The sequence below is a fragment of the Erpetoichthys calabaricus genome, chromosome 18 (genome assembly GCF_900747795.2).
Source record: "Erpetoichthys calabaricus chromosome 18, fErpCal1.3, whole genome shotgun sequence".
NCBI lineage: Eukaryota > Metazoa > Chordata > Cladistia > Polypteriformes > Polypteridae > Erpetoichthys > Erpetoichthys calabaricus.
The window spans coordinates 37890029-37918025 of NC_041411.2; the positions used below are offsets into that span (position 1 = coordinate 37890029).

Consider the following 27997-nt stretch of genomic DNA (forward strand, 5'->3'; position numbering starts at 1 on the left):
CTGACCACATGCAAACCTGTTATGGGAATCAGATGATTTGGAAAATAAACAAAAATACAAATTAATGCCTAATCAGAATATGATACAAGGTAAGAAACAGCCTTAATCTAACAAAGATAATTAACCCAGATGACATATTGTTTTAAGGATTAGTTTCAAATACAGGCTTGGTCATTCAATCACCTCCTCTTGTCTGTACAGTCTTATGTTCTTGCCTCTTTTTTTTCTGATTTTCTTATCTGGCCGCTTTGTCATTCTCCTTGTGGGTGTTCACTGCGTCAGCTGCTGCTCTGACAACACAGAAGTACAGACATCCCACACATGTTTGAAATGTAAATGACATATAAAAGTGAAAAATGTGTTGTATGAAATGCTCCTCCGGCTCTAGTAATCTTGATTATATAGACTTTAAAACGGGAGTAACACACAGTTGGAGAACACCCCCAAAAATTTCCACTTGCCGTCTCTGAGCCTGTATTTCAGAAAGTGCAGCGTTCGCAGCGTTTGTCTCCTTTCAAAGGGTAGGACACACCTACTGTAACCCTGCATTTTTTATAGCAATTATTACAGGCAGGATGAATTTCAGCCTTTAATTAAAGACACCCCAGGTATTGAAGTATAAAACAGGACAAATCTTGCATTTTTGAAATGGATAGTTGGTTGAAAATCTTATGAACATGCCATTCCACTGACATCATGGATCAATAATAACGGAGGAAAGAAAAAGAAGCAGCAATGTGTCGCTGGAGGAGACCATTAGAACAATGTGGATGAGAACAGGCCATTCAGTCCAACAAGGCTTGCCAATCCAATCCACTTATCCATCCATCCATCCTCTTCCGCTTATCCGAGGTAGGGTCGCGGGGGCAGCGGCTTGAGCAGAGATGCCCAGACTTCCCTCTCCCTGGCCACTTCTACTAGCTGTTCCAGGGGAATCCCGAGGTGTTCCCAGGCCAGTCGAGAGACATAGTCCCTCCAGCGTGACCTGGGTCTTCCCTGGGGCCTCATCCCGGTTAGACGTTCCCGGAACACCTCACCAGGAAGGCATCCAGGAGGCATCCTGATCAGATGCCCAAGCCATCTCATCTGACTCCTCTCGATGCGGAGGAGCAGTGGCTCTACTCTGAGTCCCTCCCGGATGACTGAGCTTCTCACCCTATCTTTAAGGGAAAGCCCAGACACCCTGTGGAAAAAACTCATTTCAGCCACTTGTATTCACGATCTCGTTCTTTCGGTCACTACCCACAGCTCATGACCATAGGTGAGGGTAGGAACGTAGATCGACTGGTAAATTGAGAGCTTTGCCTTACGGCTCAGCTCCTTTTTCACCACGACAGGCTGATGCAGAGCCTGCATCACTGTGGATGCCACACCGATCTGCCTGTTGATCTCCCACTCTATTCTTCCCTCACTCGTGAACAAGACCCCAAGATACTTGAACTCCTCCACTTGGGGCAGGATCTTGCTCCTAATCCTGAGAAGGCACTCCACCCTTTTCTGGCTGAGAACCATGGTCTCGGATTTGGAGGTGCTGATTCCCATCCCAGCCACTTCACACTCAGCTGCAAACCGATCCAGAGAGAACTGAAGATCACGGCCTGATGAAGCAAACAGGACAACATTATCTGCAAAAAACAGTGACCCAATCCTGAACCCACCAAACCGGACCCCCTCAATGCCCTTTTTTTGCGCCAAGAAATTCTGTCCATAAATGTTATGAACAGAATCGTTGACAAAGGGCAGCCCTGGTGGAGTCCAACTCTCACCGGAAACGGGTTCGACTTACTGCCGGCAATGCGGACTAAGCTCTGACACCGGATGTACAGGGACCGAACAGCCCTTATCAGGGGGTCCGGTACCCCATACTCCCGGAGCACCCCCCACAGGATTCCCCGAGGGACACAGTCAAACGTCTTTTCCAAGTCCACAAAGCACATGTAGACTGGTTGGGCAAACTCCCATGCACCCTTCAGGACTCTGCCAAGGGTGTAGAGCTGCTCCACTGTTCCGCGACTAGGATGAAAATCACACTGTTACTCCTGAATCTGAGGTTCCACTATCTGACGGACCCTCCTCTCCAGGACCCCCGAATAGACTTGTCCAGGGAGGCTGAGGAGTGTGATCCCTCTGTATTTGGAACACAATCTCCGGTCCGCCTTCTTAAAATAACATCAAGTCAAGTTTTGAAAGTCCCTAAATGTCCTACTGTGTACCGCACTACTTGGTAGCTTATTCCAAGTGTCTGTGGTTCGCTGTGTAAAGAAAAACCTCCTAATGCGAAAGTTACCCTTAACAAGTTTCCAGCTGTGTCGCAGTGTTCTTGACGAACTCATTTTAAAATAACAGTGTCGGTTCAGTCCATCAAGGACATTTGCTTAGCTCATTGCCAAGTTATTTTAACATCTCATTCACATACTCTTTTAAAATTTGTCAAGGTTTCCGCTTCAACTACATGACCCAGTATTATATTTCACATTCTTATGACTCTTTATCTGAAGGAGTGATTCCAGGCTTCAGTCTTGAGTGCACCTGTTATTAATTTCCACTGGTGTTCTCAAGTGTGTGACTAACTGTTTAACCACAAGAACTCTGCTGGATCAATTTTACTGATGCCTTTCATTATTTTAAAGACCTACATGATATCATCACGTTGCTTTTTTGGTTTAGGACTAGGTGATTTAGCAGAAAGAAGAAGGCGGCTAATGTGATTTAATTTTCTTAGCTCGTTGCAGTAGGTCATGACCTTTGGTCGTGGGATGAAGTGCTTACTTTGCTCTGCACAGCTTCTAGGGCTGCTTTTTTGTTTTGTTTTTTTTCAGTAAGGAGACTAAAAAACGCACAGGGAACTCTATATGGACCTTCACTAGCACATTATACTGTCCAAGCATACCAAACCTTGAATTTTATTCAACACTGTTTACATTACAGCTAGGGAATCCGGTAATCGGGAGCCCGGGGTTCCCGGACATTTTTTATTCCCGCATTCCCGGGAATGAAACTGCTGTAATTCCCGGGAAAATGAGAACAGCCAAGCTCGCATATATAGTGTGTAAAAGTGTAAAAATCGATCAAGAAATAACAGAGTATTAGTTGAAAATAATTACGGTAGCGCCATTACTGCAGCTTGCACTTCATCAGGCAACAGCTTTGAACAGCAACTTGAAATTGCAATGCGTCAGTCTGTTGCATCCGCATTATCTGTGCCAAGAAACTTGCCATCACAGAATGATGACAAGAAACTGAATGCATCAGTAAAAGCTGAAATGGCGGTATTTCAGAGCAACGGCAAGCACTGGTGTTGTTTAGAACAAGTGTATCAGTATCTGATGACTGTGCCGCCTACTTCAGTGGAGGCAGAGCGTGCTTTCTCAGCGGCTGGCGTACTCTGCATGAAGGTGTGCTCTTGCCTGGACGACCGCATGCTGGACACGTTGTGCTTTCTACACTCTTATTACCGCAAATAACTAGATACATGTACTTATATGACAGCATGAACTGCTTGTAGATAAGGTTAGTCTTTTAATTGTGTCAACATATTGCAGTAGTTTTATTAAAAATAAGTGTCAGTCATTCTAAAACGGTTCACATGTGAGATGCCCGTGCATGGTGTCACTCCTGGGAATGAAATGCGGGATTTCCAAATTCTCGGGAATGGATAAACCCGTCTGGGAATGGATTCCCTAATTACAGCCTAACATTCAATTTGATTTTATTGTTACCTACACTTTGTCTAGACAATGAGAATATTGTACCAATGTAAATCTCTAAATTCTTTACAGGGGTCACTTCATGTACTGTAGGTCTATGTATAGCTTCTTTCTACCTTAAAGGAATACAACACCCAAAAATGATCATTTTTATTTGTCACTTACCTCTAGTACTGTGTAGTGATGGCTGAGAACGTTTTTCTTTTGTTTGTTTTCATATTGAATGGCAATCACAATATTTCTGATAAAATAGGTGTCTATGTTGACCAATGCTGGGCAACCGCAAACAATATCACATCACTAGCATCACATAAGCAACATGTCAAGTTATCCAGTTGTATAAGATTTTTAGGATTATAGGGTGAAAAAGGCATAGTGAAGATCAAAATAAAGGTCAAAACTGGGAAATCAGCTGTACTATTACCAAAACGAGAGACAAAATTAAGGTCAAAAAGTTCAGGTACAAGACAAAAACGAAAAAGAATTTCAGAATAAGATCATTTTTCAATAGCAAAATGGTGTTTTGAATCTGCAAACCTGGATCCCAGGGATGATCTCTTAAACCCATTGTGTCATTAGCCAAAGTCACAGCCTCTGAGGGAATGACTCTGACAAAACGCCTTAACAATAGGAAGACAAATTGAGTAATTCAAGATGGCAATGAAAATGCACAAATATTTTAATAAAAACAAACATGCACTGAATAAAAAAAAAATCTAACAATGGAATCAAATTCTAGGGCATAAGAAACCCAACTTTTGAGCTGTAAATCTCTAAAAATGATGACAAAATGTGCAAAAAATTAAACAAAATGTTTAATTTAATGTTAAGAACATCCCACACACAAGCATTTTTGCTAAAATATTAAATAGACCACTTCCAGAAAACACTCTTGTAGCTGAAAATGGAAAACACTATGAATTGAAGACCCACCTCCTCCTTCATTCGTTTATCAGTCCCGCCAAGCTGCAGCTTCTTGATTGGCTAACACTGAGTGTCACATGATATCAACATTGCAAGGTCCACTAAGAGACGAGTACATTTAAAGACAAGCAAGTGAGAACATTATCAGGAAGAGCATACGCCTTGCACTCAAGCATATCTAAGATACTTCAACAAGCAGAAGGTCAATTTACCCAAAGACTTTCGCAGACTGACGCTAAAAAATCCTGAGGTACTCCAGTTGTGGATATGAATATAAATGTAACAATGGGTGGCGGGTCTAAAATTCAAATGGTTGTTTGCATCAAAGTGTGTTTTGTTTTCATTCAAATTTTTCAGAAATGGCTTGTTAAAAATATTTAGTAAAAATACATGTTTGGGAACTGATGAGCATACAACTGGATGACTTGACTCATGGATTATGCGACACAAGTAACGTGAGATTTGTTTTCATGGACATTTCTGATATTGTTTTCTCTTGTCCAATGGTGGTCACCACAGGGCCTGTTCCATCAGAATCTTTGTTATCTCCATTCTGTATGAACATTTGAGGTTAGATATTTTTCTAAGCCATTGCTACAAATTGCACGGGGTATTTAACATATAACAAATGTGTAATTTCAGGGTGGAGTATTCTTTTAATCTGCAATTTGATGTGTTCTCTCAGTTCTGAAGATTGCCCAGGCCTATTCTTTCTATTTCTTCTTTCTATTCTTCTAATTTAGTTGATATCTGAGAACTCCACACATTTACCATATATAGTCGCATTTAAGTCCTCCTGTGGATAAGTTGGGCTTAATTTTACCATATAATTTCCGTTTTTTTATAATGTCGTCGTGTAAGTCAAATGCGGAAAATTCATACTATTAGTCCAAGAGATTATGATATGCTAACGGCCACCTGAGAGAGTAACCACGGAGCACACAGCCTTTTTTCTATGTATTGTGCCTACGTGAACACACGGTAATAATCGTATTTTTGAACGGGTGTATAAGTCGATTTTTTGGGTTTCAAGACCCGACTTATACATGAGTATATACGGTACTAATTCTAAGCATTTCTCATTGTTTTCAATGAAAAAAATTAATTAATACTCCAAAAAAAGAACCATATATTTAGTTTCCAATATGTGACCATTTAACAACATTTATGGGGAATGACTTAACGAGAACACAGAAGACAGTGTTGAGCTTCACCACAAGTTACATATCTGTTCCTTCACCACAGCCTGGAAGAAGATCCCTGACCCTTGTTAAGGTTCATCCATCATCCCATATCCATGGTGTACCTGCATATCCAACACCCCTGGACCCTCAATCTGCTCTCTTATAACTAGATGGAGACATTTCACCAACAGGCACTCACTGGCAGCACTAGTGCTGTCCTCAAGCTTTTTTCTCCAAATTTCTACAATGACTCATTAAACAGGAATTTTCCCACTTGTGATCCCAACCTTGTGTGTTTATTTTGGCCTTTTTCTATCATTACCCGAACACCCAATATATCCTTCTGTCCCCTGCTCAGTGGATCACGTTAAGCTTAAACACTGAAAAGGTCTTCATACTTCTTAGGGTCAAAGGGTTGAGTAAAATCATAGTGCCTCTTGGTGGCTCCAGATGGCACTGCAACACAAACCTTTCATTTGAAAACTTGGACATATCTGCTTCTATTTCCAGAAAGAATTTGAATGTACCTTCATGCATTTAATAATTCTAATCTGGATAATTAGTTTCAATTCACTAGAAAAGTTAAGCAGCATATTGTGCTACGTTTTGTAGCTAGAAACATACAGAGCAGTGAAATCAGAGTCTTATGACTTTCCTTTTATAAAAGGGGAAATAGCTAAAAAAAAACTGATTCAGTACACAATGACCAGACAAAGCACCGAAGAAACCACTATGTGATATTGCTACAATGTTTGTGCCACTTTGTGTTACACTTTTGTTTATGAATTTCACCTTAAAAGAGCATTACTCACCTTCCATGATGTCAGGTGAAACAAGCTTTGGCGGACTAAGTAACAGTGTCTTGCTTGACAGGAAAGTAATGAATTGGTAGCAGTGCATGAAGACATCCGAACTCTTAACAGCAGAGGAGTTGGATTTCAATGTCTCTCACTTGTTATTTTATTTCTAGACTTTGTCTTTCCTTTGTACCTTCAGAGGTCATGCTAATGGTGTGCTATCTGAATAAAATACAGCGATGCATGTCTTGTGGCACAGTGATATTATTGCTGCCTCACAGAAAAGATATTGGGGTTTATGTCCTGTATTGCTTTTTGCGTGTTCTCCCGTGTCCTCATGGGTTTCCTCCGGGTGCCATGGTTTCCTCCTGCAGTCTGAAGACATGCAGGTTATGTGAACTGACAATACTAAATCAGCCCCTGATATGTGTGTGTGTGTGTTCACACTATCACAGACTGATGACCCATACAGGGATTCTTCTTGTCTTGTGTCCAATGGTTGCTGGGATAGGCTCCAGCTGCTCCAAGATCCTACTCTGGATAAGCAAGTTTGGATGATGGATGGATGTATGCTTTAAAATGAAAAGTTAGAAAAGCAATTTAAGAAAGAAAAACAGAAGCGTTGTTTTGGTCATTTGCTACCGTATTTTTCGCTGGGTCAACGCCTCTTCTGTATATGGTCTGGGGGAAGAGGGATGGACTGATCAATACCTCCCCCGGGACACTAGATGGCAGCCCCCCCTGGGTGGCAGTGGTGCCACGGACTCTCACAGGGCTCCATGGAAGATGGTGTTCTTTACAACCCTGTTGGGATCTGGGGGTGCCACCAGGGGGCGCTGCAGTGGTTCCTGAGCCCATGTGGGCGGTCCTTCCGCCACACCCAGAAGTGCAGCCGAAAATGGGTCATCAAACACCTGGACCACTTCCGGGTGGGCTATAAAAGGAGCCAGCAGCCACCACTCCGAGAGCCAGAGTCGGGAGACAAAGAAGAGTAGTGGAGAAAGAAAGAGAAAAAGAAGAAGTAAGTATTGGGATTGCTTGTGCGTAGTGCTTGGACTGTGTTGTGCCTGTGGGAACGGGGAAGGCATTGCCCACAGGCAGAAGAAAAGAAAAATAAAAACATTTATTTGTTTTATAAGTGTGCCTCCTGCGCCTGTCTGTGTTGGGTAAAGCGCTAGTATAATGCCTTTTGTCACATCACATATAAGTCGGGTCTTGAAGCCTGAAAAATCGATCATAAAATCAGACCCGTTCAAAGAAACGACACTTAACTTTTTTTTTTTTTTTACCATCTTCTTGCCTCCTCCAATCTCGCACCAGTTTCTCAGACACATTGTTGCAGCAGCGCAGTTACCAATTTCTTTCGCCACTTCAAAGACTTTTAATTTAAAACCAGATTGATATTTCCTTCTGATCGAATGCTCCATCGTAGATAAGGGATGCTCTTTCGATAAAGGTGCATGAGGGTGTGAGATACAAAAAAACACAAATCAGTGCAAACGTCACTTCAGAATAGTTTGGGTATTACCGTGTGGTCACGTAGGCACAATACATAGAAAAAAAAGGCGGTGCGCTCCGTGGTTACTCACTCAGGTGGGCGTTAGCTTAGCATAACAATGGCGTGAATTCTCCACATTTAGCTTATACAACTGACATTATAAAATACCAGATATTATACGGTAAAATCAAACCCTGAACTTATGTGCGGGAGAACTTATCCGGGAGTATATACAGTAATTAAGATGCTGTCTTGCAACTTCTGTATTTTTGTCCCAGTTTTTGTTTTTTTTATAAACTCTCACCTCACTACCAGAATTTTCCACTGAAATACTCATTCAGCTTTAAAGCTTGTTAGAGACTATTAGTCAGTGTGGTACAGTGGAGAAGACTCAGAGGTCCTGAGTTCAAATCCCACTACTGATGCTATGAGACTATGAGCAGGGGACTTCACTTGCCTGTGCTACAATTGGAACACAGAAATTAATGTAATTAATTATATCTCAAATCTTAGACAAAGGTGTCAGCCAATTAAGAAATAGTTAACATTTTTCAGTTGTGGTCTACAGTTTACATGCAATTGAAAGCAGCCGTGTCCTTTATATTTCATTTACAATACATTTACCACAGAACACATTAACTTGAATTTGTAGTGTTGATGAGATTTAGCACTTAAAGCTGTTTAAGTGAGACTCTTGCAAAGGTTAGGAGTATTGCAGACACTACAGTAGAAAAAGGTTCCTGCGTGCGAGGGATTTGCATTGCACTGCTATTTCCAGATCCACGGCCCTTTTTCATACTTATATTTACTTTGCAATCATCCAAAGAGATGTACCCAAATACATAGAAAACGTTTTTCCATATTTTTACCATGTGATTATCGGTAGGTCATTTCAGATCATAAATGGAGTCAACGGTGGGACTTGACCAGCACCATTAAGACTTTTAGCCAATAAGTGACAAACAACCCACTACTAGTGAAACTCAAAATTGTGTCTTACCAGTAAAAATGGGGCAGATCTTCTCCCAGCAGGTGATTCCTCCCTGAGAGGTGAACTGGCCTAAGGCCACTTCTAGGAAAAACACTGGTAGCCCTCCACCAAACAGAAAAATGAAGTACGGAATGAGAAATGCACCTGGAGAAGAGGAAAACAAAATATTAGCCACCTGTCTATTCACAATAATTATAGTTTATTACATGGCATAATATTATCACATCCATTTAGTCCAATCCAGCTGTCAAACTGAGCACCTAAACAGAAGGCACTTACTGCATGTTTTTACTTCAAACAGTTTACTGATGCCTAATATAAAAACATTATATAGCATGGCGTGTTAGTGCTCTTAGGCATTTCTTATCTTGCAGGGACCTGGTGCTGCCCCGGTATATCTTTATAATGTAATCAACATGGGGCTGCCACTGAGCCACAAACCACAGACACAATATCACCCAACACTATCTGGGTTTGAATAAAAGGCACTTATTTGTTACCACCACGTTCCAATTAATCATCAGACAAACTGGACCCAGGACATCTTCCGGTGTCATACAAAGGTCTTCCGAAGCACTTCCGGATCGTGGGGAAGCCAGGGCAGTCCTTCCCAGCAGTGCCCTCTGGTGGCACCAGGTCTGTGTTTCTAGACTTAAATTACAATGCCACCCTGTGGGTGTCCCAAGTGGTTTCAGCCTTGAGGAGCACTGCCACCTGCTGTGTGGGGGAATGAACTGCTCCTGGCACCCATGTTCGTCCAGTCCATCCATTATGGTATTTACAACATAAGGTAAGAAAGCAAATGTTTATGTAGTTTTAAAATGTTAGCCCTGTTGTCATTGTTGACTGAAATGCAAATGCCCTATGCATCATCTACACTACCCCTCTATCTACTACCCTTCTGCTGTAATGAGTCAAGAATCTGAATACTATTTTTTGGTGTTTAATTTTTGATATTAGTTTGTATCCAGCGTAACTAATTTCAATCTTCTTCTGTGCTATTATTGCCATTTGCACCGTCTGAATATTTGTGAAGCACTCTGGGCATATAAAAGGTTCAATATAAATAAAATGCACTGTGCTTGGTGTGTGTGTGTTTGTGTCCTGTGGTGTGTTGGCGCCTTGCCCAGGATTGGTACTTCCCTTACGCCATTGTTGGTTGGGATTGGCTCCAGCAGACCCACATGACCCTGTGTTTGGATTCAGCAAATTGGAAAATGGATGGATGGATGTATTATTATTATTAATAATAATAAAGTTCAATATAAATAAAATGCACTATTATTATTATTATTATTAATAATAATAGTGGCATTTTATTTATAGTGAACCTTTTATATGGTGTTTTGCAAAACAAAGGAGAGTCTTCTCACACAAAACTTTAGAGAATTATTTTGGTTAGAATATGCTAGTTTTAAATCTAGATTGGATAATGAGTTTGAGTTTACCCATCTCATGGAAACTTCATTAATGATCATTTGACCTTATGTGCATCGATTTTGGTTATGTCTGACTTTTCTTCTGTAACATCTTTATAAATATTTCAGAAATACTGAGAAAAATATACAGTACTATACACAAAAAAAGGAAAAGAGAGAAAAGGAGAGAGAGGTAGAAAGTGAGAAAAAATTCCTCTCGGATGCTAAAGTATTGCTTCTCAGCCGTTTTGGTGTCTCAACCCATTGCTTAATGTCATTTAGTCACCAGCTTCCTGGTTACAAATGGGATGTAGAAATTTCACAGAAATTCAGATAGAGCCCATTCTTTCCAGAAACATTACATACATTTACATCACCTGATAGTTAAAAGTCATATAAAAAGGACTATAAACCTTGAAATACCTACAGAAACAAAAGAAGATACTCACCTCCGCCATTTTTATAGCAGAGGTATGGAAAACGCCAGACGTTTCCTAAACCAACAAAGCCTCCTGCTACCGAAAGAACAAAGTCGAGCTTGCTTGCCCACTTCTCCCTCTGAGGTGGCTTGCCCTCAGCCTCATCTTCAGGTCTCGTTCCAGGGCTCTTTCCAGGAGATGGTTTCAGGGTATCCTTGTGGAAATCCTTTAAACACTGCAGTTTCTCTTTCTGGGCCATGTTGCTCTAGAAGAAAGACAACCAGCTTATCATTCCTTGTGTCCTCTTGTAATTATTTTAAATATGTATTTTAAGCATTCTAATTAATTCATCCTTCAAAATAAGCTCTGAGTCTTAAACTGTTATGGACTGCTTCGTTACAAACACAAAACCCCAAACAAAAAATTGTATTTTTTCATATATTAAAAATGATATGATGTAGTGACACAGTGGATACTGTGGCCTCTCTGGGGTCAAATCTCAGTGCAGGCACTGAAAGTGCTGACTCTTCACGTGCTTCTTGTTGTATTTAACCCAGGGGCTTGTTCACATTTGATTCCTTGGTTTATTGTTGGTCATTTTGTCTCTATGTGTTATATGTATCTCCTTTCACGTTCCATGGGTTTTGTGGAAGGTCACCTGCCCATCTCTGACAAAGGTCTGCCTTCAGCCCCTTAAAGGCTAAGGAAAACCCATAGTCCCTTGCGGTTCATTGCGAATGCACTTGTGGTGTTTGTGAGTTCTCTTTCTGTCATTCTCTGCTGTTTGTGATTTACTGGATTTTTGATTTATTGTTTTTTGACCATTCTTGGATTTCACGTCAGGACTGTGTTTGCTATTGGGATTGCCTATTTTGAAGGCATTGCCTTCTGTGCATTTTGCCTTGTGCTCTTTGTACCTTCTTTTTGCTCAACAGAGCTTATTGTAAAAAATACAATTTTTATTTATAAAGGATTCATTGCCCTCTTTTGTAACTGGCCAGGGTTTGATGGTATTTCCCCCTTTAGTGGGCATTTCTGGGATTTTTTTTTTCTTAGAACTTATGTGCTTTGGGTATTCGTTAGCTCATAAACCTTCTTGTGTCTGTGTGGGTTTTCAATTAGCTTTCCTGTTCTACTCCTTGATCTTAAAGTCTTGCATATTAGAGTACATTTTTTGTCAACCCACAATGACCCAGCATGATGGCGAGTATTTGTGTCAGTGTGCATTCTGAATTAAACTTATTAGAAAGATGGAGCCCAGGAATGGTTTCATCCATCACATCAGCGCTGCCATCCACCACCACCCCCAAACTAGATTAAGCATTTCAAAACTGGACAGACAAACAGACAAATGTATATTTTATTCCATTTACAAACTCCTCATGGAGCTGTTTATTTATTTTCCATCATCAATAAACAAGTCACGTGATTTCAGGTTCAAATTTTAAATATGTAACAGGACTACATTTGTGTAATGTGTATTATGGATGTCAGACAGATTATGCATTGAGGGATTATATCCAAGATGTGAAATATGGAGATTGTAGGGGTTTAGGACCCCCTAATTAACCCATTTGACTTTAAAGTTAGAAAACTAAAATTGTGGGTAGGGGGGTGTTTAAACAGCAAAATATTTGAAAACAAATGGTTGTCCCATGTTATATTTCTTGGTTGGCCTGGGATCATCAAAAAATTGTCAATGAGAAGCTGAAAAAAGGTTGCTGCGGACAGATTGGTCTGGTCTGTGCAGTTTGGCCACCGCAACCCTTAACAAACGAATGAATGAAGAGGACATTATGCTTTATAACATTTGTATAATGCATAAGCTAAATAAAAAGAGTTAACATGTTTCATTTAGTAAAACAGGCGACTACATAAGACAATCCTTGTTTTTTTTTTTTCTTGTACAATTAGATATATTGTACTTGCCCATATTAAACCAGATGGCCTTTAATTTGGACACAGCTGTACTTTACTCATTAGAAAAATGTCATTCTTACTTAAACTAAACACCTGCACTGCTGTAGGAAAGGCAGTTCCAAAGGTCGGTTCCACAATATCAGAAGCAAACATTAATGGCAAATGGAAATAAACAAATTATTTGGCTGAGAGTGAAAAAGCGTTGTTCCTGCATTCTAATCCCAGATGATAAAATGCAAATAGGAAACCAATGACCATGTATATCACAGCTCACGTTCAATTTATTAAGCCTCCATATGTGCTCAGATTGTCATACGAGGCCTTCTCTGTTGCATTGAGTTGAGCCGTTTGTGATCCCTGGCTTTTCACCACCTGGTCAGCCAACCCAGCTCTCCTAAAGCAGTCTGAGCGCAGAGATTTCTTATGTAATCCTTAATTCTTTGTTTTGCTCACCAGGTGGTGATGTCTGTGCTGCTCCCACCCCTCTATTGTGCTACTTAGTGTATGTTGTGTCATCTCTGCAGACTTACTCATCTGATTAGACAAAAGGTTGCAATAGAAATATGCCGCAATGAGACTTCTTTAATAAATATTCAAACTCACTATTCTGAAGTGTGAATTCTATCTATCTATCCAAGAGCAAAGTTTGGGGGTGGCAAGTGGGGCGACCACTCCAGGCCTCACCCCTAAAAGGGCCCCGCTTTTGAGGTCCGTGTGTCCCATTCGAGCGGATTTGTCAAGTTATATTCTCCAGTATATATATATATATATATATATATATATATATATATATATATATATATATATATATATATATATATATATATATATATAGTGATCCCTTGCTATATCGCGCTTCGCCTTTCGCGGCTTCACTCTATCGCGGATTTTATATGTAAGCATATTTAAATATATATCGCGGATTTTTTGCTGGTTCGCGGATTTCTGCGGACAACGGGTCTTTTAATTTCTGGTACATGCTTCCTCAGTTGGTTTGCCCAGTTGATTTCATACAAGGGACGCTATTGGCAGATGGCTGAGAAGCTACCCAACTTACTTTTCTCTTTCTCTCTCTTGCGCTTTCTCTGATCCTGACTTAGGGGGTGTGAGCAGGGGGGGATTGAGCAGGGGGGCTGTTCGCACACCTAGACGATACGGACGCTCGTCTAAAAATGCTGAAAGATTATCTTCACGTTGCTACCTTCTGTGTGCAGCTTTTAAGTATGCTGCACGGTGCTTCGCATACTTAAAAGCTCAAAGGGCAAGTATTGATTTTTGACTCTGTCTCTCTCTCTCTCTCTCTTCCTGCTCCTGATGGAGGGGGTGTGAGCTGCCACCTTCAACAGCTTTGTACCGGCGGTGCTTCGCATACTTAAGAGCCAAACAGCCCTATTGATTTGTTTGCTTTACTCTCTGTTTCCTTTGAAGAGGAAGGTATGTTTGCATTCTTTTAATTGTGAGTCAGAACTGTCATCTCTGTCTTGTCATGGAGCACAGTTTAAACTTTTGAAAAAGAGACAAATATTTGTTTGCAGTGTTTGAAAAACGTTCCTGTCTCTCTACAACCTCCTGTGTTTCTGAGCAAATCTGTGACCCAAGCATGACAATATAAAAATAACCATATAAACATATGGTTTCTACTTCGCGGATTTTCTTATTTCGCGGGTGGCTCTGGAACGCAACCCCCGCGATGGAGGAGGGATTACTGTATATATATATATATATATATATATATATATATATATATATATATGCGCTTCTAAGAGGAACCGTATCTATAGAAAAAGACATTGCATCCAGATTAGACTATGAAGATGTCATCAATGACTTTTCCAATCGGAAGGCAAGAAAAGTGGATTTTCATCTCTGAAACTGGAAACCGGTAAGAGATTTCATGATGATACCTCTACGTTAATTTCACACTTCCTGTCGAAACTGAAACTATTTTTAGGCCATAAACATGTTAGAATATTAACACACAAAAACATGTATCGCTAATGATAACCAGCTGACATGATATTGACGTGACTTATCCCTATGACATCCTGCATATTGCGACTCAGAATATACTTGCAATTTGGGTATTTTTCTAGAAGAAACCCTACTAATTTCCGCATGACACCACATCGCATTTCGCACTGAGAATGAGAAAATCCGGTGTATGTTAACATTATTTTTATTAAATTTGTGCGCAAGTTTATACAGTTTTCACACACCGGTAACAGCGTTTGATGTAACCAGCCCCGCACACCACTAAGGCTGCCTCTCTATCTATCTATCTATCTATTGTAATCACAAGGGGTGGGGGGTGCCAATGAATCACAAACCACAAACATAATGCTACTGAACACAATTCTGGTTAAAATAAAAGATCTTCATTTGCCACCTACACTTTCAAATACGCACCAGCCAAAGTAATTCAAAATAAATAGATTCTCGTCCTTCTTCCGCTTCCAGTTGAGTGTTGATCGCTGCACCCTGACTCTGACTCCTAGAGGTGAGGCTGTGGGCTTCTTTTAAACTTGATCTGAGCACTTCCAGGTCAGACGGAAACCGGGGTAGTCTTCCCCCGGCTGAAACCTCTTGAGGCATCCAAAGACCCCGACAAGGTTGTACTTCTCTATTCCAGGTCCCATGCCACCCTGCAGGTGTCACAATTGGTACTGCCACCTGCCGTGTGGGGGAAATTGAACTGCTCCCAGCACTCACATTCGCCCAGCCCACTTACCACTATTCTCTGTACTGGGATGAAGAATGTAAGACATTCTGGCCAGGTTAAGTTTCCACTCCCTCCGATCTTTCATTATGGCCTTCAGTCTGGGCAAGAAATCATCCTCTATCCCGCTGGGATGCCTGTCATTCCTCTTGGGCACTTACATTACCTATCTATTTATTACTCTGTGCACTTTATAGTTGTTTATTTTGCAGTTGTTCTATTTATCTATGTATCTACAGTGGTTTCAAAAAAATTTGCCTGATCTGTTCCTCACCACAATGTTTGTCATGGAAGTTTAGAGAGAATTCCTTGGACTTTATGGCCTGGTTTTTGTCCTGACATGCAGACTTACAGTTTTTTTTTTTTTTTTTTAATTCTGCTTTATTGCAATAGTGAATATATATTTTTTGGTTGGAATAAGGTATACTGTAGTATTAAGCAGTCCCTAGTGTGGGTTATTGTCGTAATCCCACAGGGGTAGCGACTGAGAAAGGACACCTTCAAAAAGAAGCAGCATGGTGAGGTGGCACTTGCTTTGGTGATTGGGACAGGTGTTGACTTATGCTCAGGTCCGGAGACAACCGTTTGGTCTGCTTATGCCCAGCTAGTACATCTCTTTGCTTATGGCAGTTGTCCATGTACAGATGAAACCATACACATATGGCACTATAAAACAGCTACATAACAGTCTTTGCTTGAAATAGCTGTTCACATATAGGTAAGCTATATATTGTATGTGTAGCGCTATAAAGCATGTATATGTAGCATTCATACTCACACCACAGTTAACTATGACTACATAGCTATAGAGCACATCTGTCTCATTTGAAATTGTCCAAAATGTTTCCAGGGCAAGATCCAACCTGTGAACATTGCAATCGAGCTCCAGCCTCACTGGGTGACATGCTTTGGGCCTGCGCCAAATTAACATCATTCTGGACCAAAATCTTTAAATGCCTTTCAGACAGCCTTGGAGTCACAATCCCTCCTAATCCACTAACAGCTGTGTTTGGTGGGCTCACAGGTGGGCTTAAAGTTGAGAAGGACAAACAAACTGTAATGGCCTTTACTTCACTATTAGCACGTAGACTTATCTTGCTCAACTGGAAGAATCCTAACTCTCCTATTCTAAGTCAGTGGGTATTTAAAACAGGAAAAAATCAAATTCGCACTTAGAGGATCAGTACAGAACTTTTTCAAAACCTGGCAGGATCTGATAAATAACATTTTAGAATAAACATTTAAATTGAGGAAGCAGGTTCTCTCCCCTCTTTTACTCCATTTATTAATTTACCTATTTACGTATTTTTACTAGCTTAAAGTTTTACTCTGCTGGCCTAGCTCTCTTTCTCAGGGGTGGGGGGTTGATTTGTTTCAAACCTATTTTTGCAAAACTTGAGTTATTTGTATGGAATATTATTTGATTTTAATAAAAATCAATAAAATCAAAACCAAAAATTATGACTACAAAGAACAGGTGAACCAAAATAATGAAGAGAGAAGTATTACAGCACTAAACAACTGATTTTTCAGCTTGTGTGTAAGTACGCTTCTAAATGCCAAAATAAATATTGCCTTAAAAGCAAATGACCCTTTGTCCATGCCCCTGTGTTATCAAGTTTTATTTTGTCACCATCAAAGACGTACACACAGAACAAATGTTGCCAGCAATGATGAAAAAAAAAACCAAGGCAGCAGCCATGCCAATCCAAGCTGGGTCATGCTCAGTCAAACGGCATGAGGACCAATCTGACTGATGGCGGAAGGCCAAGAGAAATGGCCTGCTGGCTGGTAGTAAAAGTTCAGAGGCTGAAACTAACTTTTTACTAACATTATAAGCACTGGCCAGTTCTACTCTGTCACTTGGTGACCCTGGACTGGACAAAGAGTTTGTGAGTATGTCTGGATGGATGAATGGATGGATTATATCACAAGGTTCCAATCATCAAGTAGTAAGTAGAGAGCTACTGCATATAAGAGCTTTTCTTTTCTGTTTTATAAATCTTAACTGATTGTGGCCTTGGTAAACACTTTGCTTAGTCATTGTGAGAGTTGACTATGTGCAAATAATTCTTACACAAGATGCAGGCACCATAGCAAAGTAGTTTTGTAATGTGCAAAAGGACATGTGCCCAGTTTTGAGATCACTACAGAATTCAAGTAGACTCTGTCCCGTGATTAATGTTGGAGCCTACTATCAGGCTCATTTATATAATAAATAATCTTAAACTGATTTTTCCTGAATGCTGTGCATGTCATGCTTCATGCACCTATAAGCACATTTAGAATATTTCCCAAGAGTTATCAGTTCACATCTGTATGGTCCACTGATTTTTTTCCATTCACATTCTTGTGGAAAAAAGACATTTCTACGAGAGTCCCACAGGCTAGTGACAGTGGTATAATAATACATTAAATACGACATCTGACAATAAATATGAAGCAGTTGAACTCGGACAGTTGACAGTAAGTTTTCCACAGTACATGAAGAAAAACCATTTGAATGAAGGAATGTGAGTGACTGTTAGCCAGGATGGAAGAAAGAGAAAAATGTCTGTGCAAAATGGCAGGGGTCTTTAACAATATACTTTGCATTTCTAAAGCAGCATTTTTTATATGTACAGTATATGTCCTAGACTAGGGGGTTCTCAACTTTTTAACTTGGCATGCCACTTTCAGGAACTGAAATGTTCTGAAGTACCAAAATTTTCAGTCTTATATTAAGTACTTGTATTGAATTCTTACCAGGCCCACCCAAAGGTGATATTTCTTAAAATCTCACTCACATATATTGCAACTGTAGATTTTAACAAGAGATGTCAGGTGTTTTTGTAGGATTGTGTCATTCAGGGCAGCAGTTTTCAACCTTTTTGACTTGTAAACTGGCAGAAAATCTTTGCAGACTAGGGAAGTGAAAAATATAATAAATATATTTACTCTCTATTTATTTACTCTGTGTCATAATTCGTCCAACCAGATCCTGCGTTGGAAATACTTATGTGCCAGAATCTCTGCCTTCCATATTTAGTAACATTAGATCAGAGAGCAGGTGTTGGAAAGTCCCTCTTGGAGTTTCTTGCTTCAAAATTTACTAATAATTGATCGGAGGGGTCGTGAGCGTCCTCATTTGCTACAATTAGATTAGAGGCACAGGATCCCCTTGTAGTTTTAAGTATGCAGATTTGCTAACATTAGATCAAGGAGCTGAGGAATGGGGTTGGGTTTCCTTGGAGTTCCAGTTGTCCAAACTTACTAACATTAGATTGGAACAGCGAGACCCCTTTCTCGTTTTGAGCATTCAGATTTATTAACATTAGATTGAGGGCTGGGTGGTGTGGGGAGAGTAGTGAAAATACAAATTTACTAACATTAGATCAGAAGCCTGGGAGAGTCTCTCGCTTCTGGACAGAGCATGACATATTTGTTCATTCAAAATGTTATCTCAAAAGAGTTCTTAAAAAACATGATCCAGGTATGCACAGATTTTCACAAATGGGCAAAAATATTCTGTAAACTGGTACCAGTACATGGACTGGCAGTTGAGAAACACTGTTTAGGGTACTGCATGTAGTATGTGAAGATGTTAGATCTGAATACACAACTTGAAACTTGAAAGTACCTGTTTTGAGGAGGACCTTGAAGTTGTTAGTGGACTCATCACAGTCTACATCCAGACAGTGTACAAAAGTGATGAAGAAGGGTGACAGAATATTAGGATGTATATCACAATGTGTGCAGTACAAGTCAAAGGAGGCTACAACTAATTTTATAACGCACTAGAGAGGACTCACCAGATCTACACAATGTAGTTTTGGTCTTTGAACAACAATAACAATACAGCAGGGCAAGAAAAGGTCCAGAAAAGAGTGACTGGGCTGCCTCCAGAAATGAGAGGTATGAGCTATGAGGAGAGATTAAAAGGAGGTGAACCTTTCAGTTTAAGCAAATGGAAATTAAGAGGTGACATGATTGAAGTGTTTAATATTATGAAAAGAATTACTACAATGGCTCAAGACTGTTACTTTAAAATGAGCTCAACAAGAGCACAAGGATGTACAGTGGACCCTTGACTTACGAACTCAATTTGTTCGCGAGGGCTGGTTGTAACTCAAGTTGGTTGTAAGTCAAGACTATTTTTCCCATAAGAAATAATGGAAATGCCCTTAATGTGTTCGGAACTGCCCACAGCAACACTTACTTAACTTTTTTTAATAGAAAAGGGTTGTATAATATGCATAATTTACCAAAAACACCAATACTTTTTCTAATGTACTAACCAAAAAGTTATAAAAAGTGCCTAGCCTACCAGAAACAACAATTTCATACTGTACTCACCATTTAAGTTGACATCTTTGGCTTGCAGGAAGGGAGGAGGAGGAGAATGAAATGGAAGGTGGTTATTGTTTGGAAGAAGTTTCCTTATACAAATCTTTTCTTTGTAAAATTGTCGAGATGGTGGATTTCGACATGCTGTACATATTAGCGAGATTGGTCACACGAACGCCACTCTCATATTTCCACACAATTTCCTTGTTCGTTTCGATTATGATCGCTTTCTTTACCTTCGTTACCTTCGCTTCCTTCCTTAGCAATTATCGAAATAAATTATATAAATCACTGCACTGACCGAAATTACGTCCACAAACACATGTATCTGGGCTCCGACTGACGCTTACAAACGCTCTCGGCTGTTTGTTTACAATCGCACAAGCGGATACACATGAACACATTCGGGTCGTAACGCAAGACGTTGGTCGTAATTCAAAACAAAAATTTTGGTTGTAAAGCAAGTTGTTCGCATGTCAGGCCGGTCGTATATCAAGGGTCGACTGTAGTCGGAAACTTGTTCACAGCAGATTTTGCACAAATGTTAGAAAGTTTTTCTTAACACAAAAGAACCACAAACACATGGAATAAATTAACGAGTAGGCTGTTGGAGAGTGGGACTTGTAGACTTTCTAAACTGGACCTGATATTATATTGTTGAAATTAGGTAGAAGGGATTGATTTTAATGGCCTGTTCTATCTAATGTTCTAATGTTGCAACATTCCAGTCCATCGCAGATGCATATAACATCCCACATATAATCTAGCAGATCACATCCACCTTTTATGGCTAGAAATGTACTTGACTTTAGGGAGCCATGTAAATGCACTGGGCTTCAAATGTGGCGACACCATGCCATTCGGCAGTTGACAATTCCCATGAAAAACTGAAGAATATTTTTCACAAAGAGAACCGTAGACACGCAGAATAAATTAGCAAGTTGCTTGTTGGAGAGCAGGACTTTACAGAACTTCTAAAATCAACCTGATGTTACAGTATGTTAGAGAATGTAGGTGGATAGGATTGGTGAGCTTTGTTGGGTTTAATGGCCTATTCTTGTTGAAAGTTTACAAATGTTATGATTTTGGCTCATTCTGTGACTATGTTTCATCTCTCCATCATTCTCATAAAATAACCATACTGTCTCAGTGTGGAGTACCGCGAGATGGTGAGGTGGACCTGAAGCACAGATAAGAATGGACATTTGGATTTGGCCACCATATAACCAACAGTGTTTTCAATGACACTTTTTCCCACTTTTCTTTGGGAGGGTTCCTTCACTTACCACCTGACAGCTGCTTGTACCACCAGTGATATTCATATCACAGGAAGAGAACCACTATCTTATAGAGGTAGGAGTTGTGCTAGGCATAAACAGGCACTATGTAGAATAAAAGGCCTTTAACTATTTTAATATGGCATAAGTAATGAAACATTGTAACTTTATGCACAAACCCTGATACCCCAGCTCAACCTTAACCACTTAGCTCTTTATCAGATTCACATTATAGTCAATGCACTACAGTGCTGATACCACTCATTAAGTTGCTGATAACAAGCCTTTTAAACCTTTTAGTATATTTGTTAAGGTCCTATTGGTTCATTTCCATGTGGCTAATAAATAATGATTAAACTGACTGATAGTAACAGCAGGAATGCTACTATGACACCTTAAATCGACAATAAGAAACCTTCAAGACCTTCCACTATGTTTAGTGGTAACTCATTCCTATTGTACTGATGAACACTGGAGACTTGAATGGAGTGATACCAAAGCAATATGATGAAACGACCTGGAACAGCCAGTGAAGTTACACCAAAGAGTTATGTATGCTATAATTAACATTTATGTTTGTTCTTTACATTTCCAGGTAGATCATTTTAGAGTCAGGGCCTACAGGAGGTGGTAATGTCAGTAGTAGTATTGTCATGTGTACAGAGTACAGTGAAATTCTTACTTACATGTTCGACCAACAGGCAACACATTGCCACTCTTCAATGCCATGTAAAGGCTGAGTTTTCTCTCAGCCAATAGTTTTATATGTCTTGGTAGTTTTACAAAGAACCACATTTTATGATTGCAGTATAAGCTCTAGTGGGTTGGCCTTCAGATGAGACATAAAGTTGAGGTCCTGACTCTCTATGATCATTAAAGATCTCTGGGAATCTTTCATAAAGAGCAGGGTTTATCCTGTGTGCAGTTTTGGTTTCCACAATACAGGAAAGACATAGCAGCACTTGAAGCTGTGCAATGGAGAACAACCAAGGGCATCCCAGGACTTCAGGATATGTTCTACTGCGACAGACTCATCAAGCAGAGGAGAGTGTGTGGGGACCACATCCAAGAATTTAAAAGCCTCAAAGGCATTGATAAAATAGATCCAGCAACATTCTTTTGGCTTAGGGGTGAATCACGTAGGTGAGGACATCAGGGAAGGGGAAATGCATTTAAGACTAAAATCAGGAAGCACTTCTTTACACAGAGAGTTGTGGGAGTCTGCAACAATATACCAAGACATGGACTTGAAGCAGAAACCTTGACAACCTTTAAGAAGACTTGAGATGAGACATCGGGTTAGCTTAGATATTAACGAAACAAACAGGCGTGATGGTCTGAATAGTCTCCACTGGTTTGTCAAATTTCTTAGGTTCTTATATTCTAAATGCTGTCCGTCTGTCACACAATTTCACGTGAGCTACTGGGGCTTAGATCTTTGATACTTGGTCTTAATCAAAAGTTTATGACCCAATATATTCTGGAAATTCAACAAATTTTAGGTAATAAAAGTAGGTCTGTGTGTTTCACTAGTTTAACAATATTTTAGCAAAAAATGCATGTGTTTTGCACATTGTGATCATGATTGGATGACTAATTTTGTAGATTACACGAGACGCATAACATGACTTTTTTAGGGATTTTTTTGGTATCGTTTGCTATTGTCTAGTCGCCATTCTATCAATTTTTTTTTTACTTCTCCTTTTCATTAAAACATAAGATTAATTTTTTTCTTGGTTGTCATTACATACTACATGAAATAACATATAAAAAATAAGCTTATATTTTTTTGTGAGGATTGTTCCATTAATGCCATTATATGGCTTCAGTGGACTGAAGGCTATCCTGGCTGCATTTGGCCCAAAGCAGGTTGCCGGTTATTTTAACTTTGTTACAGTTGGTCTCTAAATGTGTACACTGCTCAGGGATGTCAACAGGATGTTCTCTACATGATAAAATGAACTGTGCAAGGAGCAGCTATTACATCACGTTGTAATGAGCTATTGTGACTTGACTTGCATATGAACAACCAATATAAACTTAATTGTTTCTTCTACCGAACTGTTATTACAACTAACACCTTAATGAAACTCTGGCACCAGGCCCAGAGCATTTTTGTGCTCTTTTGTAGATACACATCTCTTTCAGTTTTTTGCTGTCTCTACAGGCTACAAATAAGCAGGAAATCATGTTGAACAAAGATTAAGCAACTGCTGGTAACAGGAAATACAACAAGGATTTCTTCTTTAACAATGATACAACAAAAGCTAAGATCTAAGTGCTGCAATAATAAAACAACATTCTCAAAGCTACTTAATCAATTTTAGGGTCACAGGAGGCATGACCCTGACAGCCTTGAGCACAAAGCAGGAGTCGGACCCGGACAGGACGCCAATCCATGAATGAATGAAACTTCATATTTCTTAGCCAACTCTGCCTTTGAAACAGTTGAGTCATGTCAAGAGTAACAGAGGGTCCACTTTTTAATATTTCTCTCTTATTCATGTCAATTACAAGGTTATACTGGACATAAGTGATGAGGAGGCTACAGACCCTTTCACTTTCTGTTCATTTTGCTGTGTTGAGGCTTTGTGCTAAAATCATTTAAATTAATTTTTTCCCTCTTCAAGACACACTTAATGCCCCAGAATGGCACCGCAAAAACCAGGTTGTTAGGAATTTTTACAAATTTATTTAAAGAAAACAGGACTGTAAATAGGGCGGCATGGTGCCTCGCAGTAAGGAGACCCAGGTTCGTTTCTCGGATCCTCCCTGTGTGGAGTTTGCGTGTTCTCCGGTTTCCTCCCACAGTCCAAAGACTTGCAGGTTAGGTGCATTGGCGATTCTAAATTGTCCCGGGTGTGTGCTTGGTGTATGGGTGTGCCCTGAGGTGGGTTGGTGCCAGGCCCAGGATGGGTTCCTGCCTGTGTTGGCTGGGATTGGCTCTAGCTGACCCCCGTGACCCTGTGTTCAGATTCAGCGGGTTGGAAAATGGATGGATGACTGTAAATATGACACTGACACAGGTATTCAAACCATTTGCTCTGACAACTGAAATTTGGCTCACAGTCCGCCTGTGCTCAATGAAAAATGTTGAACAGGATTATGAAAAACATACACCTGTCTATAACAGATCCCACAGATGAGCAAACTCCAAGCCATGAGGTTGACAGGATTGCCTGCAGAGATTAGAGCATAGAGATTGTGGAAGGTTACAAAAGCAATTTTGCAGTTCTGTAGGATCCCAAGGGCATAGTGGCCTCGATGATTCTTAAAGAGAAGACGTCTGCAACAACCATGACTCTTCCTAGAGCTGGCTGCCTACCCGATATGAGCAATCAGGGGAGAAGGACCTTAGTAAAAGGGGTGACCAATTTGCCCGAGCTCCAGAGAACCTCGGTGGAGGTAGGAAAAACTTCCAGAAGGATAACCATCACTGTGGTCAATGAAAACGATTGGACAGGATTATGAAAAAACATACACCTGTCTACAACAGATCCCACAGATCAGCAAACTCCAAGCCATGTAGTTGATGGAATTGCCTGCAGAGCTTACAGACATGATTGTGGAAGGTTACAAAAGCAATTTTGCAGTATGGTAGTATCCCAAGAGCATAGTGGCCTCCATGATTCTTAAAGAGAAGATGCCTGGAACAACCATGACTCTTACTAGAGCTGGTACCCTGCCCCATATGAGCAATCAGGGGAGAAGGACCTTAGTAAAAGGGGTGATCACTTTGCCTGAGCTCTATAGAACCTCTGTGGAGGTAGGAGAAACTTCCAGAAGGATAACCATCACTGTAACACTCCACCATTCTGGGCTGGGCTGGTACAGTGGCCAGACAACTTGTGAAAACCCACTTGGAGTTTGCAAAAAGGCACCTAAAGGATGCTCAAATTGTGAGAAACAAGATTCTCTGATTTGATGAACTCGAGATAGAGTTGAAGCCAGACAGTTCAAAGTGTCAAATCTGCAGGAAACCAGGTGCCACTCGTCACCTGTGTAAAACCATTCCAATAGTGACACATGGCCTTGGAAACATCATGCTGTGGGGTTGCTATTCAGTGACAGGGACTGGAAGTCTAGACAGAGCAGAGGGAAAGCTGAATAGAACAAAGTTGAGAGATAATGAACACCTGCTGGACCTCAAAGTGGGTTCACCTCCCAACAGGACAATGACCCTAAGTTCAAAGTAAGGACATCATAGGAGTGGATTAGGTTAACTCTATTCAGTTTTCCTCACCATTTGCCTAGATGGGATTCTGGTTAATGCATTGGGCTCTGGCCTGAAGTTTCACAGAGATGACACTCTATTCATGGTGTGTGCCATTGACTGTTTGCAATTGGGTCAGGACTAGTAAAACAAAGAGCCTGGACTGCTGTGGTAGGGTGAAGGATTATCTTCAGTGATGGATGAGTCTCATTTCACTTTTGGGGTTGATGACTGCTGGATTTGCATAAGAAGATGACCAAAAAATGAGTGCAATATCCTAAGCCATCAGAGGTGCTTTGTTCGCGTTTACTTTGCTATGAATGAGCCACGTTGTAAGCTTTCTGGGTGTAATCCACCCTCTCCTATTATGAATTCATCAGCACACTAAAGCAAAGCTAGAGTGACTGCTGTTGTTGGCCTGCCTTGATCTCATAATTCATGAAGCCAGCGACTAACAACTGTATTGTCTCCACACACATTTTTTAAATGCCTCTGAATTTCCTTTATTGATTTCATCTTAGCTATAATAAATTCCTCAATTGCCCATTGTTCAAAAGGCACTGCAGTAGCAGGGGAAAAATTTAAAATGAAGTATAGAATAAGTTACAGACTTTATTACTCTAGGAGAATTTAACGTGTTGCAAAATAATAATCAATAATTAGTCTAATGTCTAACATATTAAACTTAGTGAAAACCCCCTTGTTGTGTCAAACAGTTGCAATTGTTTTATTCAGTTGATACTATCATTGCTTTTATTTCCAAATGATATGATTTAGGCTGCTGCCTCACGGATCAGTATCTGGGTTGGGCCCACTTGTTTTGTATGTGTATAGTTGGCACTTTCTGCCCGTGTTTGTAGGGTTTTCCTTTCACAGCCATAAAGATGTTCATGTTAGCGGTGATTCCAAACTGGCTCCCCTGCAATGGATTGGCACCCTGTCCGGTGTTCTTTCCTGCCTTGTGACCAGTCCTGCTGGCACAGGCTCTGGACTTTTACGAAGCTGAACTGGAGTAAGTGAGTTTAAAAATAGTATGGTGTATTACATTCTTCTGCTGACTGTGTAATTCTCTTAAATGTGCTCCATGTTTGTAGCAGACTCAGGGACTGGCACCAGCAGCCTCTTAATGGCTGATTCTCCCTCCTTGAGGAATGGTCAAAATTAACCTTTCATAACAAAAAGGCCGTTATCAGAGTGATGATTGAGGACGGTGATTGTGAGGGACTGTTTTCACTTGTACACTCTCAGACTTTGTAAAAGGCTTCATCCCTGAACCCTGTATTTGCTGTAATGCAAGTGAGATAAATGGAGACTCTACAATAGATGTGGACACTGCCTCTGTGTCTCTTTTCATCTAAGACGTTACCCCTATGTCTTCCTCTTTTTTCTAACTGACATTAAATGGGTGGTCTACTGAGCACCATCCCTTTTTTTTGCTCTCTTTTGTTTTGTCCACTCCTTGCTTGTCAGCTCTCACACTCGCATCCCTGCCCCAATGATTTAAGACAACTTCAAACTAGACGCCTGGAGAACAGGGTAGTGTGCTGCAACTGCCTTAAAATCCTCTTGAGATTATGCAAATAAAGTATGCAACTGAAAATCGCTGGAAAAGTTGTGTAATGTGACATGGCCTTTACTTCACATGTCTCAGCTGCTCCTGCACAATTATGTAGATGGAAGTCTAACGTTTCCACTCCAGTTCATATGTACATCATTAATATTATAAAATATTCTCGGTTTCAATATGTGCTATCATGATAATTGTGTGATTCGTTTCATAAGAAAACAAATGGCTTGGAGCATACAACTGTCATGTGTATGGCGTAATAATATTATGATAAAGATAAGCACTTAGAAAAAAATAGATATTGAATTAATTAATGTACTGCAAAAAAGCATCTGTTTCTCATTTACTTTTATGTGATAAGACCTTAACAAACACTTCTTTCGGTCTTCATAAAACTTACAAATCATATGTAAAGTGTTTATTCATCTCTGCAGTTTGACTTACTTACAAAGAGTCATTTTGGAGTGGTCAGTGGTGGCTTAACTGAGCCACATTTCTCTTGATATTACATTTTTAGTGTACGACCTGTGAATCCTTTATATTGATAAGTCATTTTACCGTCATGTCAATATGCCACACTCTACAGACATGAGTACTCTATCTACTGATGTCTTAGAAGTGTTATGAAGGCCAAAAGATGCGTTTGCCAAGGTCTTGTTACATTAGAGTAAATGAGTAATTGATTCGTTTTTGCAGTACGTGTTACCAATAAATAATACTTTAGGCGGTTACTACAGGTGAAAACTAGTACTGATAAAATCTCAGAAACTGACTAGTCAGCTAGCCTCGGGGAACACAGGAGAACTGAGATGAAAGGACATTAATGGGCCGGCATAGCCTAGAATGGATGGGATTGGTAAAATTTATGCCACCATAAAACCTGGGCTAAAATGGACTGGAGGACTGAGGCTGATATGACGTAGGGAGTCGGTTTATCTCATTGGTCCAGGGCAGGGGTAGGCAACGTCGGTCCTGGTGAGCCGCAGTATGTGCAGGTTTTTGTTCCAACCCAGTTCCTTAACGAGAACTCAATTATTGCT

The 27997-nt window shown here is 40.2% G+C and overlaps 1 protein-coding gene across 2 annotated transcripts in view; it reads right to left on the reverse strand.

The window, feature by feature from the left end:
- Nucleotides 1-27997, reverse strand: part of slc6a6b (solute carrier family 6 member 6b) — a 131470-nt gene that overhangs the window by 88620 nt on the left and 14853 nt on the right. For both annotated transcript variants that reach the window (XR_007933912.1, XM_028825114.2), the window contains exons 2-3: nt 10969-11203; nt 9111-9245 (exon numbers count right to left, since the gene is read on the reverse strand). Coding sequence is in view for 1 of the 2 variants with exons in the window: in XM_028825114.2 (XP_028680947.2) it covers nt 9111-9245; nt 10969-11197 (364 nt within the window). In the remaining variant the exon portion in view is untranslated. The remainder of the gene's footprint in view (nt 1-9110; nt 9246-10968; nt 11204-27997) is intronic.